Raw genomic sequence first — 19,055 nt, forward strand, 5'->3', positions numbered from 1 at the left:
CTGGACTCACCAGTAAAAACTGAGTGAATTCTGCGTATGTCAGGTGTCTTTTTCTTTCTTTTCCAAAGTGTAGTTGCACAAATTCTGAATCCCAGTTAAACGGAATATGTTGATGGATTGTCGTCTGTCCAAAAACTTGCTTAACATCCTCTGAAGAAAGAAAAAGAAAGGCTGATTACAACAAAGCAGATTAAAACAAAGCAAATCAGGTAGTTCCTTCTAAAACCTGTTATTAAATGCATATTGCTACGCTCTTTATATAAAAAGGAACTCCACTTTAAAAACGCAGGTTTTAAAGTCATGGCAGAAATAGATGTATGAGTCCAACGGAGTAGAAGCAAACAATCCCATCCAATCAAACAGAAAGAATCAAGAGGTCACACAAACACAAAAAGGCCTGAAGGCAGCAGCAGGCCAGCATTAATCAGCTAAGTCTCATATCATCATCTGTTCAGTTTCAACAAATATTATTTTCTAGGCACAGAAAATATAAATCAGTCTTCAGTGACAGGAAGCACACATATTCATAAAGACACACTGAGAACACGATACAACTCTTAAATGTAGCCCTCCTTATCAAGCCGTTAAAATGTTTTTTGAGGACTTGGAAATGAGATATAAACCTTCAAGCATATATTCAACAGTGCTAAGACTTAAAAAGAGTTTTAAAACGTTCCACTGTTCACCAGGCCACACTTGAAGGCAATGGGGAAAAGAGCCAACAGTCCAATCCTTTAACTTTATCCTGAACACTCCGACTTGACACATACTGATTCTCCCCCTCTTTTTACCCTCTACTATGGAGTTTTCCCAGTAGCTCAGACCGTAAAGAATCTGTGTGCAATGCAGGAGACCCAGGGTCCATCCCTGGGTCAGGAGAAGGAAATGGCAACCTACTCCAATATTTTTGCCTGGAGAATTCCATGGACAGAAGAACCTGGTGGGCTATAATCCATGGGGTAGCAAAGAATTAGACAGAACTGAGCAACTAATACTTATAAATTAAAAAAACCTAAAGACAAACTGTAAAGGGACTGGCAGAGAACAGAAAAAATGATACAAAAAACCCCCTGTTTTTCTAAAGCTTCATGTTTTTATTTACTAGTCTCCCTACCTTCCAACAAGAGTGTATGCTTGGAGGGTACAGGGACACAAATTACATAACTGGATTTGTCCTGGCCTTCACATCTTTAAATATATCTACCAAACCTGCTCACTTTTATGAGCAAACTGTGCATACTACCTTGTTTTTCTTCCCCTTTGCAACTATTTTAAAAAAGAAAAAAAGAAGTAAATTCTTTAGTTCTCTAAATGGTGCCAAAAACTTTGGCATGTATTTCCACTGATTCCCCCAAATTTCCTACTTCTAACCCCCCTTACACCCACAAGTTTTTATTCCATGCTTTTAAAGTTTCCAGAGAGTTTTAAAGTCTGGCCATGAAGAAACAGTAGTGCTGCCATCAGCATAAGATTGGGTGTGTATCTGCACGGAGGAGGCAGTAAAAATCAGAATTATGCCAGGCATAAATTTTATATAAGATGGCAGAAAACCTCAGGCTGGCCCTGATGAGGACAATAAAATAAAAACTTTTTAAGTGTAACCCTCAATTTCTTTGCATTTATTCCGTTTCTCTACTTTAGGAAGAAAAGAAGAGAGAGAGAGCCAGGACATAAGAAAATGAAGTGAAACTAGAATTGAGATTTAAGAATTGAGCCACTGGTGGCGCAGTGGTAAAGAATCTGCCTGCCAGTGCAGAGACACGGGTATGACCCCTTGTCCAGAAAGACCCTACATTCAGTCAGTTCAGTTCAGTTGCTCAGTCGTGTCTGACTCTTTGTGACCCCATGGACTGCAGCACGCCAGGCCTCCCTGTCCATCACCAGCTCAAACTCATGTCCATCAAGTCAGTGATGCCATCCAGCCATCTCATGCTCTATCATCCCCTTCTCCTCCTGCCTTCAATCTTTCCCAGCATCAGGGTCTTTTCAAATGAGTCAGTTCTTCGCATCAGTGGCCAAAGTATTGAAGCTTCAGCTTCACCATGAATCCTTTGAATGAACACTCAGGACTGATTTTCTTTATGATGGACTGGTTGGAAGTCCTTGCAGTCCAAGGGACTCTCAAGAGTCTTCTCCAACACCACAGTTCAAAAGCATCAATTCTTTGGTGCTCAGCTTTCTTTATGGTCTAACTCTCACATCCATACATGACTGCTAAAAAAACTAGTTTTGACTAGATGGACCTTTGTCAGCAAAGTAATGTCTCTGTGTTTTAATATGCTGTCTAGGTTGCTCATAGCTTTTCTTCCAAGGAGCAAACGTCTTTGATGTGACCAAAAGAAAGAAACCTTTTAATCTATAAATCTATTAATTTATATTTTTAATCTATAAAAAATGTTTATATACTATAAAAAAATTTTAGAGAACTATACAAACAAAAATGACTTTTTGGCCATTTTTCTGCCAAGCTGGAGAAGTAGAGACCTTTCTGCCAACCATTTTGATAAAATAATGGTCAATGAAATAATCATAGGATAACTATCAAAAATGAGGTCCTTCCTTTTCTTGATCTCTCCTTCAATGTCCTATAGGAAGTAAGGAAAGATATTAACTGGAATCATGGGTGGATGGAAAATAAGTAAAAGTCATAAAGAAACGATGTCTCTGGAGAACAAAAAGGCCAGCACTGCAGACCTTGAGGAGGTTAGTGATACAGCTGAAGAGCCAAGTTCATGATGAAAGTTTAGTGTGCCGTAACAGACGACTTCAGAGGTGACAGGACATGAGATCTATGTGCTGTGTTGTTTTTGTATTGTTGAAGTCATAGCCCTTAGAATCTTAAAAGTGACTACTTTGTGCCCCATGGACTGTAGCTCACAGGCTCCTCTGTCCATGGGACTCACCAGGCAAGAACACTGGAGTAGGTAGCCATTCTCTTCTCCAGGGGATCTTCCTGACCCAGGGGTCAAATCCAGGTCACCTGCACTGGACAGATTCTTTACCATCTGGGCCACCAGGGAAGCCCAAATGAGGTGGTGGCATAAAATAATATGACTTCCATCCTTATTAAGAAAAACAGGTTAGGACACGGACATGCAGAAGAAGACCACGTGAAGTCACAAGGAGAAGACTACCATTTACAAGGAGAGAGGCCTCAAAAGACACCCATCACGCCAACCCCGCGACCCTGAACTCTTGCCTCTAGAACTGTAAGAAATTAGTTTCAGTTGTTTAAGCCACCCAGCCTGTGGCACTTTGTTACAGCAATCCCAACAAACTATTACAATGAGCAACAGGAACTTCCCTGGCAGTGATGAGGAAAATTACTCTCTGTATCTCCTGCCAGCATCACCAAGATGAGAGACATTTACAGAAGCAGGCATGTTATAAAAAGGGTGTATCAGCTGGATAGGCAAATCAATTAAATGTAGCAAAAATGTGTTTTCGGTTAAACACATGCAAATTAAATGTTTTAATACAAAAAAAAAAAGTAACAGAATATATTAACCTGACGTTGGCATATAAAGCTAAGGCATTTTTAAAATCCGATTATACAGAGTGAAGTAAGCCAGAAAGAAAAACACCAGTACAGTATACTAACACATATACATGGAATTTAGAAAGATGGCAATGATGACCCTGTATGCAGGACAGCAAAAAAGACACAGATGTGTAAAGCGGACTTTTGGACTCAGTGGCAAAGGGAAAGGGTGAGATGATTTGGGAGAATGGCATTGAAACATGTATAATATCATGTAAGAATCGAACTGCCAGTCTATGTCTGATGCAGGATATGGCACGCCTGGGGCTGGTATGCGGGGATGACCCAGAGAGATGTTGTGGGGAGGGGGGTGGGAGGGGGGTTCATGTTTGGGAACGCATGTACACCCATGGTGGATTCATGTCAATGTATGGCAAAACCAATACAGAATTGTCAAGTAAAATAAAAAATAAATTAAAAAAAAAAACTTGCAATGAATAAAATCCCAGAACCAGAAAAAATAAAAATAAAAATAAAATAAAATCCATTTTAATATTTATATGCTATCAGTTCAGTTCAGTTCAATCATTCAGTCGTGTCCAACTCTTTGCAATCCCATGAATCGCAGCACGCCAGGACTCCCTGTCCATCACCAACTCCTGGAGTTCACTCAGACTCACGTCCATTGAGTCAGTGATGCCATCCAGCCATCTCATCCTCGGTCGTCCCCTTCTCCTCCTGCCCCCAATCCCTCCCAGCATCAGGGTCTCTTCCAATGAGTCAAGTCTTCGCATGAGGTGACCAAAGTACTGGAGTTTCAGCTTTAGCATCATTCCTTCCAAAGAAATCCCAGGGTTGATCTCCTTCAGAAAGGACTGGTTGGATCTCCTTGCAGTCCAAGGGACTCTCAAGAGTCTTCTCCAACACCACAGTTCAAAAGCATCAATTCTTCAGCGCTCAGCATTCTTCACAGTCTAACTCTCACATCCATACATGACCACTGGAAAAACCATAGCTTGACTAGACGGACCTTAGTCGGCAAAGTAATGTCTCTGCTTTTCAATATGCTATCTAGATTGGTCATAACTTTTCTTCCAAGGAGTAAGCATCTTTTAATTTCATGGTTGCATTCACCATCTGCAGTGATTTTAGAGCCCAAAAAAATAAAGTCTGACACTGTTTCCACTATCTATTTCCCCATCTATTCCCCATCTATTTCCCATTATATGCTATAGAAGTATAAAATAAATTTAGGTTACTCCAAACTTAGTAAATGAATTTAAAATGCATCTCATATGTCCCCTCCCCCTCTTGAACCGCCCTCCCATCTCCTTCCCCATCCCACCCCTCTAGGTTGATACACAGCCCCTGTTTGAGTTCTCTGAGACAGCAAATTCCCATTGGCTGTCTATTTTACATAGGGTAATATGAAGTTTCCATGTTACTGTCTCCATACATATGTACACCTATGGCTGATTGATGTTGATGTTTGACAGAAAACAAAATTCTGTAAAGCAATTATCCTTCAATTAAAAAATAAAATAAATAAATAAAATGCATCTCACTCTAACCAACAATCTTTTTTTCCTATAAGTAACTATCATTTATTGCATACTAGAGTTCTGACTTGAATTCAAAACTGTGAACTCTGAACCCTAAGTACAGAGTTTTCTCCACTATTCCGTGGGAGTCTGTCTCTCTTATGCAAATGTATGCCTGAAGAATTGAAATCTCATCCCCCTGAAGTTTAGAGCTAAATGTGATCTCTGAGACATGTTATCTCTACAAACTGTCTATCCTACAGATCTGAACTACTGATGTGTTTTCAAAAAGATAGGTCTAAGTATGCAGTTAGGTCTGTGTGAATATACATTTGTTATCTATCTTTTCTTTCTACATAGATTATTAGCACCTTTCTACACAGAGGAGAGTGAAAAAGTTGGCTTAAAGCTCAACATTCAGAAAACTAAGATCATGACATCCAGTCCCATCACTTCATGGCAAATAGATGGGGAAACAGTTGAAACAGTGGCTGACTTTATTTTGGGGGGCTTCAAAATCACTGCAGATGGTGATTGCAGCCATGAAATTAAAAGACGCTTACTCCTTGGAAGGAAAGTTATGACCAACCTAGATAGCATGTTAAAAAGCAGAGACATTACTTTGTCAACAAAGGTCTATCTAGTCAAGGCTATGGTTTTTCCAGTGGTCATGTATGGATGTGAGAGTTGGACTATAAAGAAAGCTGAGCGCTGAAGAATTGATGCTTTTGAACTGTGGTGTTGGAGAAGACTCTTGAGAGTCCCTTGGACTGCAAGGAGATCCAACCAGTACATCCTAAAGGAGATCAGTCCTGGGTATTCACTGGAAGGACTGATGCTGAAGCTGAAACTCCAATACTTTGGCCACCTGATGCGAAGAGCTGACTCATATGAAAAGACCCTGATGCTGGGAAAGATTGAAGGTGTGAGAAGGGGACAACAGAGGATGAGATGGCTGGATGGCATCACTGACTTGACGGATGTGAGTCTGAGTGAACTCTGGGAGTTGGTGATGGACAGGGAGGCCTGGTGTGCTGCAGTTCATGGGGTCACAAAGAGTCGGACAGGACTGAGCCACTGAACTGAACTGACATAGATTGTTAACAAAGACTATATTTTTCCCATCTGGTTCTCCCCTATGCCTGCACCATGGTGGGCATAGAGCAAATAAATACTCACTAAGTTGTGGCTGAATTTATGAATTTAACTGAAGAAGAAAAGGTTTACAACAGTGTAGCGGGTTGAGGAAAGTGGTATTAACCTTTTGAGGCACTACAGTTTCCACCCTACTGAAGTCACTTCATTAATCATATCCTAAGATTTTAGTGACGTGCATAAGGATCGTTAACTGGGCTTCCCTGGTGGCTCAGTGGTAAAGAATCTGCCTGTCAGTGCAGGAGATGTAGGTTCAATCCCTGGTCTAGGAAGATCTACTACAGAAGGAAACGGAACCCACTCCAGTATTCTTGCCTGGGTAAGCCCATGGACAGAAGGGCCGGGCGGGCTACAGTTCATAGGGTCACAATGAGTTGGACATGTCTTAGGGATTGACGCCCCACCCCGCCACACACATAAGAATTATCAGTCTTGCTTATAGAAGTTTTCAGGCCCTCACCTAGGCTGATACAAGTGAACTAAAGAAGCTGCATTTTAATTAACATCCTACATTTTTCTAGGACTTCCCCTAGTAGCTCAGCAGTAAAGAATCTGCCTACAATACAGACCCTGGGTTTGATACCTGGGTCAGGAAGGTCCTCTGGAGAAGGAAATGGCAACCCAGTATTCTTGCCTGGGAAATCCCATGGACAGAGGAGCCTGGCGGGCTACAGTCCCTGGGGTCGCGAAGAGTCAGACACGACTTAGTGACTGAACCACCACGTTTTTCTAATTTAAGGGTCCAGAACCTCATTTTGAAAAACACTGTCCTAACGACTTCACTTTCACTTTTTACTTTCATGCATTGGAGAAGGAAATGGCAATCCACTCCAGTACTCTTGCCTGGAGAATCCCAGGGACAGGGGAGCCTGGTGGGCTGCCGTCTATGGGGTCGCACAGAGTCGGACACGACTGAAGTGACTTAGCAGCAGCAGCAGCAGCAATGGGCTATAGAAGGGTTTTAAACTCCGGATTGAAACAGATGAAAGATATAAAAGGAAGGAAGTAGAAAAGATTTTTCAGAAGGGCTAATGTAAGGCAGTAAGTGTACACACCGACCACTTAGAGACCCCGGAGACAGGCAGGTCGTACAACCCAGTGAACAACATTCACATCCTGGCCTATGTGGCTGGTGTTGCCTGGAGCTGGACAGTGTCCAAACTACACCAGCCTAAGAACAGTGTCCATCTTCAGTTCTCCTCTGTTCTAACACGATGGCCACTTTAGGAATGCCAGCCGTCAGCCAGCCCGCCCAGGTGGGAGCACTGTGCCAGGTCCGGGAAGCAGAAGGGCCGGAAAAGACTCAGTGATGACTCCAAGACCAGTCCACGAGAAATAACTGAACAGCACATCCAAACACCACGCTGGATTAAGGGCTAAAGGGCCAGGGTTCCTAGCAGCAAGGAAACACAAATTTAAGGACAGATGCATTTACAAAATGGGAGAGAAAAGGCTTCCCAGGGAAGATAAAACTCCATGTGGATTTATTCAGATGAATCTGTGAGGGAGTTTTTTTCAGTAAAGAGCAATAGCATGAAGAAGGGTTCCTTTCTTTTGAAGTGAATTAAGGGTCCAATCGGAATACTGAGGATCAAAGCCAGCTGGTGTCACTGAGACAGGACAGATCCTGGCTGAGGTACTTAATAGATGCTGGCATCACTTGCCAGCAGTAGGTATTATTTTTCAGATCCTAAGATCTTGACACAACATTTGTGATGAAGAAAAGGTCACTATGGGAAGAACAATTGGTCATGGAATTCTGCAGGAAAAAAAGAAAAAATAAAAGACCTGGAATTTTTTTTATTATTTGGTACAATCTCTACAAAATTTCTTTTTCACTCTCCAAACTTACCTAACAGAGGTTTGTGTACTAAAATATTCTAAGATTATCAAATTCTAGTTAAACAAACCAAATGATACGTGCAAGAGGGAAGGAGGACTGTGGACAAAGGAAAAGTAGCAAGGTTTCTGTAGTCATTTTAGTGGACTCATTGGAAAAGACTCTGATGCTGGGAGGGATTGGGGGCAGGAGGAGAAGGGGATGACCGAGGATGAGATGGCTGGATGGCTTCACTGACTCTATGGACGTGAGTCTGAGTGAACTCCGGGAGTTGGTGATGGACAGGGAGGCCTGGCGTGCTGCGATTCATGGGGTCGCAAAGAGTCGGACACGACTGAGCGACTGAACTGAACTGAGCTTTCAAGGCTAATCAACTCTTAAGAAATTAAAGTATTAAATCTTGTCAGTTGTGAAAACTCACACTTTTTCTCTGAAAATATTTTATAGATACTTAAGTAGTTGAATACTTCATCCTGTTCCAATAAGTCACTCTGGGGTATTGGTTTTCTTGGCCTTGACATTTTCCTGCGCGTTTATGAACAGGAATACTGAAAAAGCCCAAGGGTCACACTGAGTTCTGAAATTCCTTCCTCACTTTGGAAGACACTGTAATATCATCCCTGGTTAATATTCTTTTCTCCTTTTAGGAGACTCAAATCAGTTTTTCATTTAACATTTGATTAAGATTTCCCCATGCCTTGGTGAGGCATTGAGAGGTAATGATACCCCTTCCATCACATAGCTGGAAAATGAGAAACTAAAAACCAAAATATTTTCAAATTCTGCTCTGTACTCTTGCTTTCATGGAAAATTCCATGAGCTTTACCATGAAAGAATCTAGCAGGCTATCTTAGGACCATTCCTATCACTAAACCTTTACCACTTGAGCTTTCAAAACCTTTCATCCTAACTTGTAGTTCTGGAAAGGAAAGGGGAAAATGTTTTATGCTTTTTGGTTTCTTATTTGGTTCAGTGAAATAAATACATATATACATACATACATACATATGACTGTAATTCATAACACACCAGCTAATGGCTTTCAAATAAGCATTACTTGGCAGATCCATTACTAACTTAAAAAAATTAGATGGTCTCTCCCCAAAGTACAAGGTCTTAAAAATCTTACCCCCAGGTTGAGCCCATATAGGCAAAGAAGCAAAACTGAATTAGAAGTGAAATATAAATGAAATCAGAAGTGAAGTGAATTAAAACTGAAATATAAATATCTAAATATTAGATATATATTTTGGATATTAGTTTTCTCAGCTCAATCACTCCTCCTGAAAGTAAAAACAAATTAGAATGCTTATCTCTTAAAGTGTAATCATTGTTACTGCAATATGGGCCAAACAAACTATGTTTGGAAGGTCTAAAGTTCCCATAATATCACCAAATAATGATGGTATTATTTAAAGCCAGACTTTACCAAATAAACTCAAAGAGCCTTTGAGTTTATCTGGGGGGACTTCGACTTCTCTGGTGGCTCAGAGGTTAAAGTGTCTGCCTGGAATGCAGGAGACCCGGGTTCAATCCCTGGGTCAGGAAGATCTGCTGGAGAAGGAAATGGCAACCCACGCCAGTACTCTTGCCTGGAGAATCCCATGGAGGGAGGAGCCTGGTAGGCTACAGTCCATGGGGTCGCAAAGAGCAGGACGCGACTGAGCAACTTCACTTGCACTTTCACTTTGCTTCCAACACAAATGTTTCTAGCCTAAAAGTCTGCTGCGTTTTTTTTTAAGATCATAAAAAGACAATTACAAAGTGATAATCACTTCTTTCCTAAATATAATCTCAAAAACTCAACCGATTCCCCTCAATATGTTTCCCAGGATACACAGTATGATTGTAGTTAAAAAAAAAAAAAGCGCTGTGATTTTTAAAAGCTGGGTCATATATGACATGACCTTATATTCAAGGTCCTAAGGAATCCACTAAAAGACTCTTTGAACTAATAAACCCAGCAGTGTTGAAGGATACAAGATCAATGTACAAAAATCAAATGTACTTCTATGCACTGGAAGTAAGCAACCCCAAAGAGAAATTAAGAAAACAATTCAATTTACAATAGCCTTAAAAGGAATAAAATACTTAGGAAAAAAAATTAACAAAAGACAGGCAAAACCTATAAAAGCTATAAAACACTGTCGGAAGAAATGAAAGACCTAAATAAATGGAAAGACAGTCTGTAGCCAGGAAGACTTCATACTCTTCAGATGATAATACTCCACAGAGTGATAGATTCAGTGTAATCCTTATCAAAAGTCCAGCTACTGTCTTTCTAGAAACTGACAAGCAAATCCTAAAATTCACATAGAAATTCAAGGGGCCCAGAATAACCAAAACAATCTCAAGAAAGAAGAACAAAGTTGTATTTCAAATTTACTTCAAAGCCACTGTAATCAAGACTATGTGGTACTGGCATAAACATAAACATATAAGACAAATTGGAGAAGGAATTGGCAACTCACTCCTGTATTCTCATCTGGAGAATCCCATGGACAGGGGAGCCTGGTGGGCTACAGTCCAAGGGGTTGTGAAGAGTTGGACACAACTGAAGCAAGTTAGAACGTAAGACAAGTGGAATACAATTGAGAGTCAAGAAATAAACCTTTACATTTATGGTCAATTAATTTCCAACAAAATGATTCAATAGGGAAAGATCTGTCTTTTCAACAAAAGCTGCCAAGACAACTGGATATCCACATGCAAAAGAAAGTGGAACCTACTTCACATCATATATAAAAATTAACTCAAAAATAGAGCAAAGACCTAAATGCATGCATGCTAAGTCACTTCAGTAATGTCCGACTCTTTGAGACCCTATGGTGTGTAGCCAGTCAGACTCCTCTGTCCATGGAATTCTCCAAGCAAGAATAATGGAGTGGGTTGCCATTCCCTTCTCCATCTTCCCAACCCAGGGATCGAACCAGCATCTCTTATGTCTCCTGCATCAGCAGTCAGGCTCTTTACCACCAGCACCACATGGGAAGCCCAAAGACCTAAACATATGAGTTAAAACTGTGAAGCTCTTAAAGGAAAACATAGGCATAAATCTTTGTGACTCTGCATTAGAAAACAGTTTCTTAGATATAATATTAAAAACACAAGCAACAAAAGACAATAAAATATAAATTGGACTTCTTCAAAATGTAAAACTTTTCTACTCCAAAGGATACCATCAACAAAGGGAAAAAACAGAATACAGAATGGGAGAGAAATGTCGCAAATCATGTATCTGATAAAGAACCTTGCAACTCAGATAATAAAAAGACGACTCATCCAACTTTTTAAGTGAGCAGAGGATTTGAGTAGACATTTTTCCAAAGACAAATGGCCAATAAGCACATGACAAGATGTTCAACATCATTAGCCATTAAGGAAATGCAAATAAAATGAGATATCACAGTGAGACTGGAGAAAGGCATGGCACCCCACTCCAGTATTCTTGCCTGGAGAATCCCATGGGCAGAGGAGCCTGGCAGGCTACAGTCCATGGGGTCACAAGAGTCAGACGTGACTTGGTGACTAAACCACCAAACCACCATCACAATCAGATACCACTTCACCCCCACAAGCAGCAAGTGTTGGTGAAGACTAAAGAAACCTGAAATCAACATACATTGACAGTGGGAATGCAAAAGGGCACGGTCACTTCAGAAAAGAGTTCGGCAGTTCTTCAGAAAGTTAAACACAATGACCAAGTGACCCAGAGCTTCCCTGATGGCTCAGACGGTAAAAGAATCTGTCCGCAATGCAGGAGGACCCAGACTCGATCCCTGGACTGGGAAGATCCCCTGGAAAAGGAAATGGCTACCCGCTCCAGTATTCTGGCCTGGGAAATCCCATGGACAGAGGAGCCTGGTGGGCTACAGTCCATGGGGTCGCAGAGACATGACTGAGCGACTAACTACTAAGTGACCCAGCAACTCCACCCCTAGGTATATGTCCAAGAGTAGTGAAAACGCATGTTCACATAAACACCTGTGCACGATGTTCAAAGCAGTATTATTCACAACAGCCAAAAAGTGGAAACAACCAGAATGTCCCTAACTGAAAGATGGTTGAAGAAAATGTGGTATATCTAGCAACAATGTGATAAATAAAAAGGAAAACAGTTCCATTCCAAGCTACAACATGGATGAACCCTGAAAACATAAAAACCAGTCATAAAAGACCACATGTATGACGCCATTTATATGCAATGTCCAGGAAGGGGTGTGAGGATTGCTAAGCAACAGCGTTTCTTGTTGGGGTGATGAAAATATTCTAAAACTTACGGTTGCACAAATATGTGTATAGACTAAAAAACATGGAATAATACACTTTAGATGGGTGCACTATATCTCAAAAAAAAAAAAAAAAGCTGTTTTTAACAACCTGGAGCCCTCAAATCTGCTTCGCACTAATGAGCGATATTAGGCAAATTACTTTCTCTAACTCCATTCTCTCAATGTATAAACAGAATAAAATACCTCAAGGGTTGCTTTGTAGCTAAGTGTGCCCAGTACAATTTTCTAAACATAGTAGGTAACCATTAAAATGGTAAAGTTTCAAAAGCTAAAGTCTTAATTATAATGAAGATTGTTATCTGGGCACCAAATATTTACAAGTGATACAAAAAAAATCAGGCATAGTGTGATTGGAAATATCATAGTTTATATATTTCTCAAAAAGCAATAATTTTCCTCAAACACTTGAAATTCATCTTTCTTTTAGCTCACATAATAAAATTTTGAATGAAAAGTGATCAAAAACTAATTTTCTATTATGTTTCTGAAAGTATGAAATTAAGAAAGATTAAGAACCTCCACTCTTTACTTTGAAGATCTTTCAGATACTAGAAATATTTAATTGGCAAATTACTTGCACATGCCATTAAGTGGTTAGACTGAATTTGTTTTTACAAATTCTATGGCCTCTTATTCCTTAACCTCCACCACACTATAATCTGAAATCATCGAGGTCTTCACTTATGCAAATGCTAACTTTCTACATTTTTGTTTCCATACAGTATAACTAAATTAGTGCACTTTCATTTCCAAAAGATTCACTTCTTGAAGCTGCAAATCAAGGAAAACGAGTTTCCCATTAAAATAAAAAAAGGTTCATCAAGCTACATTATTCCAAACACTGAACCATAATCTCTCTCACTCTCATGGACCCTAAAAATTTCATTAATACAATAAACACAGAAAGGATGTTTCAGTTAAACCCCAAAGTAATCCATCTCTCTGAGGCAAAGGGAGAACTGCGAACAGCGCCCTTTATTTCTCAACAGCTTCACTGGGGTGCTTTTTCTACTGTGTGGCTAAATCCTCAAAGAAAGTTGTGGTTTCGCTTGAAGGGATTTAATATTCCTCCCTGCTGATACGGTTAACAGCAGCTTATATGGCCATCATCTTCTAAGCAGAGAGCAAAAGACAAATTGTTGAATTCGGAAGCTAAATAACATAATGGAGCAAAGTGGATGCAGACCTGTCTACTGCCACACACACCAGCATCAAGGTTTGCCATTTCCAACCCTTTTGACAAGTGCCTCTTCCTATTAATCACAGTTAAGGGTCTGAAGAGGAAAGAAGTGTTCTGGCTACAATTCAGACTCGCTCAAGGAAGTTCTGGGGGAAGATGGGTGCCATTAAAACAGCGAGTACAGAGTAAGCACTTCACACGCTCGACTCTTCTCATTAAATTGAGTTCTCTACAAGCCCCTGTAAACTTTCTATTATTATTATTATTCTGAGCATGCAGGTACAGTAGTAATAAGTATCTTTCAAAAAATAAGTGTACATATAGACTCATGTACACACACACAGTCAAGCTGAGCTGAACATAGTTTTGAAGCCATATGAGTTGTTGATGCATGTAGAAATTAGGGCTAAATTTAAACCTCTTCCAAGACGTCCCTATTGGTCCAGTGGTTAAGACTCTGAGCTTCCACAATGAAGAGAGCATGGGTTAGATATCTAGTCAGGGAACCAGGATCCCACATGCCTTGAGGTGTGGCCAAAAATATATAATAATAATAAAAATAAATAAATGAAGGCTCAGAACCCCCCACCCCACCACCAACAAAAAAAAACTCTTGCAATTCTATCCATAGACATAAATGGGACTACCCTGATATGAGGTCACGGGGCATTCTAGAAAATAATATCATCCATCGGTTAGTGTCAGAAGACAAAGTTGCAGTTCCTATGAAAACAGTCACCTCCCCTCCCTGTGCCTGTTTCCGTGTCCATGAAATAAAGCCATAAATGACACCAGCCATTGTTCGACTGCAGGGTGAACCGTGTTCCCTGGGAGAGCTTGTTCAAAACACATTCCCAAGCCCCACACCCACAAACTTTGATTCAGCAGATTTGCGATGGAGCCAGAGAGTCCACAGTTGTAATGAACACCCCCCACTACTACAATGAGAGCCTGTGCTCTGCCTTATTGATAAGAATCCTTCCTATTCTAAAACATGATGGATCTATTAATCCTCAAGATTAATACACTATTTAAGCCATCATAGTGAGTGCTGGTTCACAATGAAAAATGTTCCGAGTTGGCAACTATGTGGCATTTGACACTAATCTTCTATCATAGGCACTATCTAAATCAAACAGTGAGAGCAGCCAACTGAGATATTTCCAACCTATCTGAAAGAAAAAGTTATTTTCAATTGGAGAGAATAAATCATTAGCAGTCTTCCATAAAATCAAAAGTAGGTCATTAAAAATGGTGTGTGGAGGTATACATAGCAGACTGCGGTCATTCTCCAGATGTGTGAGTTTGTATTAATTCTTGCTAATTCATCTGTTGTGTTAATTCCTGTTAACTTTCCCTACCACTGGAGAGGAACACACCAAAAAACTCTAAACTCTTTGAAATTTTTAAAGCAGTACAAAGAATCCTGATTCACTCTTTAAAAGCAAGTATAATATCTCTATTGTTTAAAACACCAATTTCCTAAGCCAGTTTCCTTAGACGGATGTTATCAAAAATAATTTTCTTGCAAAAGCATTAACATACATTTAACCCTACTTAAATGCTCAAGAGCAGATGCACTACAAATGTACACCCACAGTGATCCCTTATTAGTATAAAACTGTTTTATTTCAATTAAAATGTCTAACTATCCACCCCCAACATATACCTAAACTGTAATTTTCTCTGAGAACTTCCAATATGTTCTTGATTTTGTTTCCTTTATCCACCTATCGGAGCAAAAACTGCCTTGCAAGTGTTGGAAGAAATCAGTCATTAGCAGCAAGATTACAGCAAATTTTCCAATTTGGAAAAACTGTATTTTTATCTCCTCCTATACTGAAAGAATAATGGTATAATTTTACTATTTTTAAGTGAGCAGAACAGTTTAAAAGAGTCAAATCTTCCCCAGGACTCCAAGTTTTAGGATTTACCGCTAGCTTTCTGGTTTCCACACCTTTTTTCCTGTTCACCAGTTCTCCTCTTTCTTCATCTTACATACATACACGTGCGCACACACACACCAGAAGCCCCCAATTCAGCCTCTCCACACTGACCAGCTTCTAAAGAACAGTTAACCTTCAGGCGGTAGTTAACTAAGGAGTGGCTTCGCAGGGTTACTGTCATTTACTCTCCGATTGACATTCCTTCACCTTCTCAACAGGCCTCCCTGCCCCCAACTCCCTATTTTAAAAATGAGGTGAGGAAGTAGCAAAAGTAGCATGATAGTTTAGCCATCTGAGCATGGACGAATCTCAAATTATCCCACCAACTGGAAGTGCTCTCTGATACCACTATCTTTCAAAATTGAAGCCATTACGGTCAATCGTGCAAATCCGTATTTAGCTTTTCGCAAATAGTGGATTTTTGACCCAATGAACTGGAACAGCTTCTGCACAGTCTCTAGGATCTCAGACAAGCCACTCTGCCCCCAGGCACACCAGTTCTCAGCAATGTTGAGGTTATTTAGTCTTAAAATTCACACTGCTCTTACTCAGTATTTCCCTTCTCTATCGGAATGTGCATAAGAAAATATACTTGGGACCTCCCTAAAACATGAAATAAAATCTACTACAGGGTAATAACGTCCTCTCACCAAAATAACATGTTTTTGTGAAATATCAAGATCAGAATTAACATTGACATGAACTTTGCTCAAAAAATGGCCCTTATGATTCAACCATTTTCCCTCTCATTGTTCCGAATATTTCATTTCTCAAGTGTCTTTACAAAGGTAATAATAAATGACCTTCTTTCCAGTGGGCTTCAAAAAAATTATGGCAAAAGCCCTCTTCTAGTCCAATACCTGCATTTCGCTAGCTTTTTACATTTATTATGAAATTTGAGTGTCTATCTGCAAAACTTATTTGCGTGCTTTTTGCTCTCATCGTTTTCTACAACTGGAATCAGAATGACTGAAGCAGGCTGTTTCCACATAATTCCTCATGTCATCTAACCTGTCCATGTTCCCAGAGCATTCCAATTCAGTTTCATCACAGCAGGCGTTCCTGCACAAATCCAACTGTGAACCCAGGAAAAGCCCCTCCAAATACCAACATACACGTCAGAGAATTAACTAGAGAAGGAGGTTAGAGGTCGCTTCATTAGTTCTGTGGATTCTGTTTACGTCTCACACACAAAGGAACGGTAGGTTCTGTTCAAATAGTTGGACAAAGTTAATTTATTTTTCTCTGCAGGACTTCTCAGAGCCTTCATAAAGTCAAAATTTGTCTAATTGGAGGATCCTGTCTCTCACAACACTAACATAAACAGGAGATACCACTTTAAAGTAACCAAACTTAAGACTATCACTCAATAGTTAAGATTAAAGGACAAGAGGCCACTGCAGTTTACAATAAAAGATCAATATTGGGCTAGTTTCTTTTGGATTCCAGGCTAACTGACAGAGCTGAAACAGCAAGGCAGCCAAGTTTCCCAGTGTGGCTCAAGGAAAAGATGATTTTACAATTGAAGTTTTTAAACAGCAATGCTGGAAAAGTCTTAGCTAACATATGTCTACTCATTCAACGTCCCTCTTTAAAAAAGCAAATAGTTCCAGTCATTTGGCAGATCACTGACTCCTTTGAGATTTGCTCAAAGCAAACGCTCATTGTGACAAAACGTTAACCAACAACTGTGGCCATTCAAGGACTCTCTAACACTCATCTAGAACCAGAGAGTTGAGAATCCCTGTTGTTAAAGGTCAGTCAAGAACTGTGGACAAACACACCACCAACAAAACAATGAAACTGAGTGCTTATGTTCATATACTAAGAATAGAAACTTCAAAACTACATATAAAACATTTCATGAAATTCTGTTTACAAGTAATAAAAAAAAAAGTCAAAGGAAAAGAAAGATGTGATGGCATTAAGCAAATAAAACTGTTACATTTCAACTTAAAGGAAGTACTCTGGTATACAATGTACTCTGACTTTTCAAAAGGTCGATTAGGACTTATGCTAGACAGAGTTAAGATTTAGGTCCTCCACTACTACTGAGTTAGACTATTACTGTTGCCTACTGCAGATACAACTACTAAGAAATACTGATCAATCGGGTAGTTAATGTTAAATTAGCATCATGAGAAAACCAATCACTGGTAGGTGTACTAAATAAATCAGATTAACAGTTTCACTAAACATACACACACCTCTTTGTTAAAATTCATAATGAAAATGCTTTGCTTTCGCAGCATTAACAAATAAGAAACCTGGGGAAATGAAAGTTTTGGAAAACTTGCTCAGAAGGTGGGTAAGTCCTTTCAAACCCTGACTTTCAGTCCATCCACTCACAAATTGGGAGTGGTCATCAACTTCTCTGTTTCAGGAATCCAGGATCCCAGGCACACCTGCCTCTGGCTTTGCCCACACCAGTCAGCACAACAAACCCCACCTTTTCCAAGCATCACTCAGATTCTGCCCCTGTCTTCTCAGCAGCACTGGAGGACTCCCAAATGCCTCTCCCAACAACAACAACAACAAACCACCCTCCTGCTCAGAGGCCTACGGTGGATGCGCCATCACATGGGGCCCCCACTCCCAGCACCCACACTTCAATCAAGGGGCCGCCCCTACTATCCTCCGTCTGCACAAAGGCCACCTCCCCGCCCCTTCCCACAACTCCATGACTCCCCCTCCACTCAAAAATCTGCTTACATCAAACTATAAAGCCACCTAGGCAGGTAGAGTCCATCACAAGTGCCTTTTGACAAAATACTTGGACGTCTGTAACCAAGGCATTTCTATGTGTACTGAGAACTCTAATCCAGGAACCTTCTTATAATTACTTTCCAGTCTGGTAAACCTTTAATTAATGCATTTACTTGTTGTTCTTTACTTCTTCGCAAAAAAAACTGCCAAAAAAAAAAAAAAAAAGGGTGAACGGGCACCACCTACCTGGATCACAAAGGCAGGCGGTCCTCACAGAACCTGGCCAGTGCCAGCGGGAGGCGGTGTGGCACAGAGAATGAGGCTGGCTGCTACCTCGCCTCCACCACAGGCAACTCCAGGACCACAGACGAGCTACTCAACCTCCCAAGGCCGTTTCCTCATCAGAAAAATGAGAATTATAACAGGACGGGCCTCCGAGGCTGTGAGGGTTACATAGTCAATTACGTATAAAGCACTTAGCTCAGGTCGGGTATGAAGTAGGTGATCAATAAACTTCAACATCACAATGACAGCTACTTCCCTTCTCTCACCAGGGCCTTCCCTGGTGGCTCAGCTGGTAAAGAATCCCCCCTGCAATGCGGGAAACCTGGGTTCGATCCCTGGGTTGGGAAGATCCCCTAGAGAAGGGAAAGGCTACCCACTCTAGTGTTCTGTCCTGGAGGATTCCATGGACTGTATAGTCTATGGGGTCATGGAGAGTCAGACATGACGGAGCAACTTTCACTTTCCCTTCTCTCAAGAGATTATGTAAAACCACCAGTCATCCGAGGGGAACAAGCTCAGCGGCTACTCCCAGGTCCCCGCCTCTTCCTTTCCTCTGATCCCTTTTTACCCAGAGCCAATCAGCAGCCAAATCATACAGGATTCATTCTTGGGAATGGCCCCGCTGGTAC

The 19,055-nt window shown here is 40.6% G+C and overlaps 1 protein-coding gene across 3 annotated transcripts in view; it reads right to left on the reverse strand.

Annotated features, from left to right (window-relative positions):
- Positions 1-19,055, reverse strand: part of SLC25A13 (solute carrier family 25 member 13) — a 232,817-nt gene that overhangs the window by 104,826 nt on the left and 108,936 nt on the right. For all 3 annotated transcript variants that reach the window (XM_040260484.1, XM_040260483.1, XM_040260485.1), the window contains exon 5: positions 11-150. In XM_040260484.1, coding sequence (XP_040116418.1) covers positions 11-150 — 140 coding nt within the window. The remainder of the gene's footprint in view (positions 1-10; positions 151-19,055) is intronic.

This window comes from Oryx dammah, unplaced genomic scaffold (assembly GCF_014754425.2).
Source record: "Oryx dammah isolate SB20612 unplaced genomic scaffold, SCBI_Odam_1.1 HiC_scaffold_18, whole genome shotgun sequence".
NCBI lineage: Eukaryota > Metazoa > Chordata > Mammalia > Artiodactyla > Bovidae > Oryx > Oryx dammah.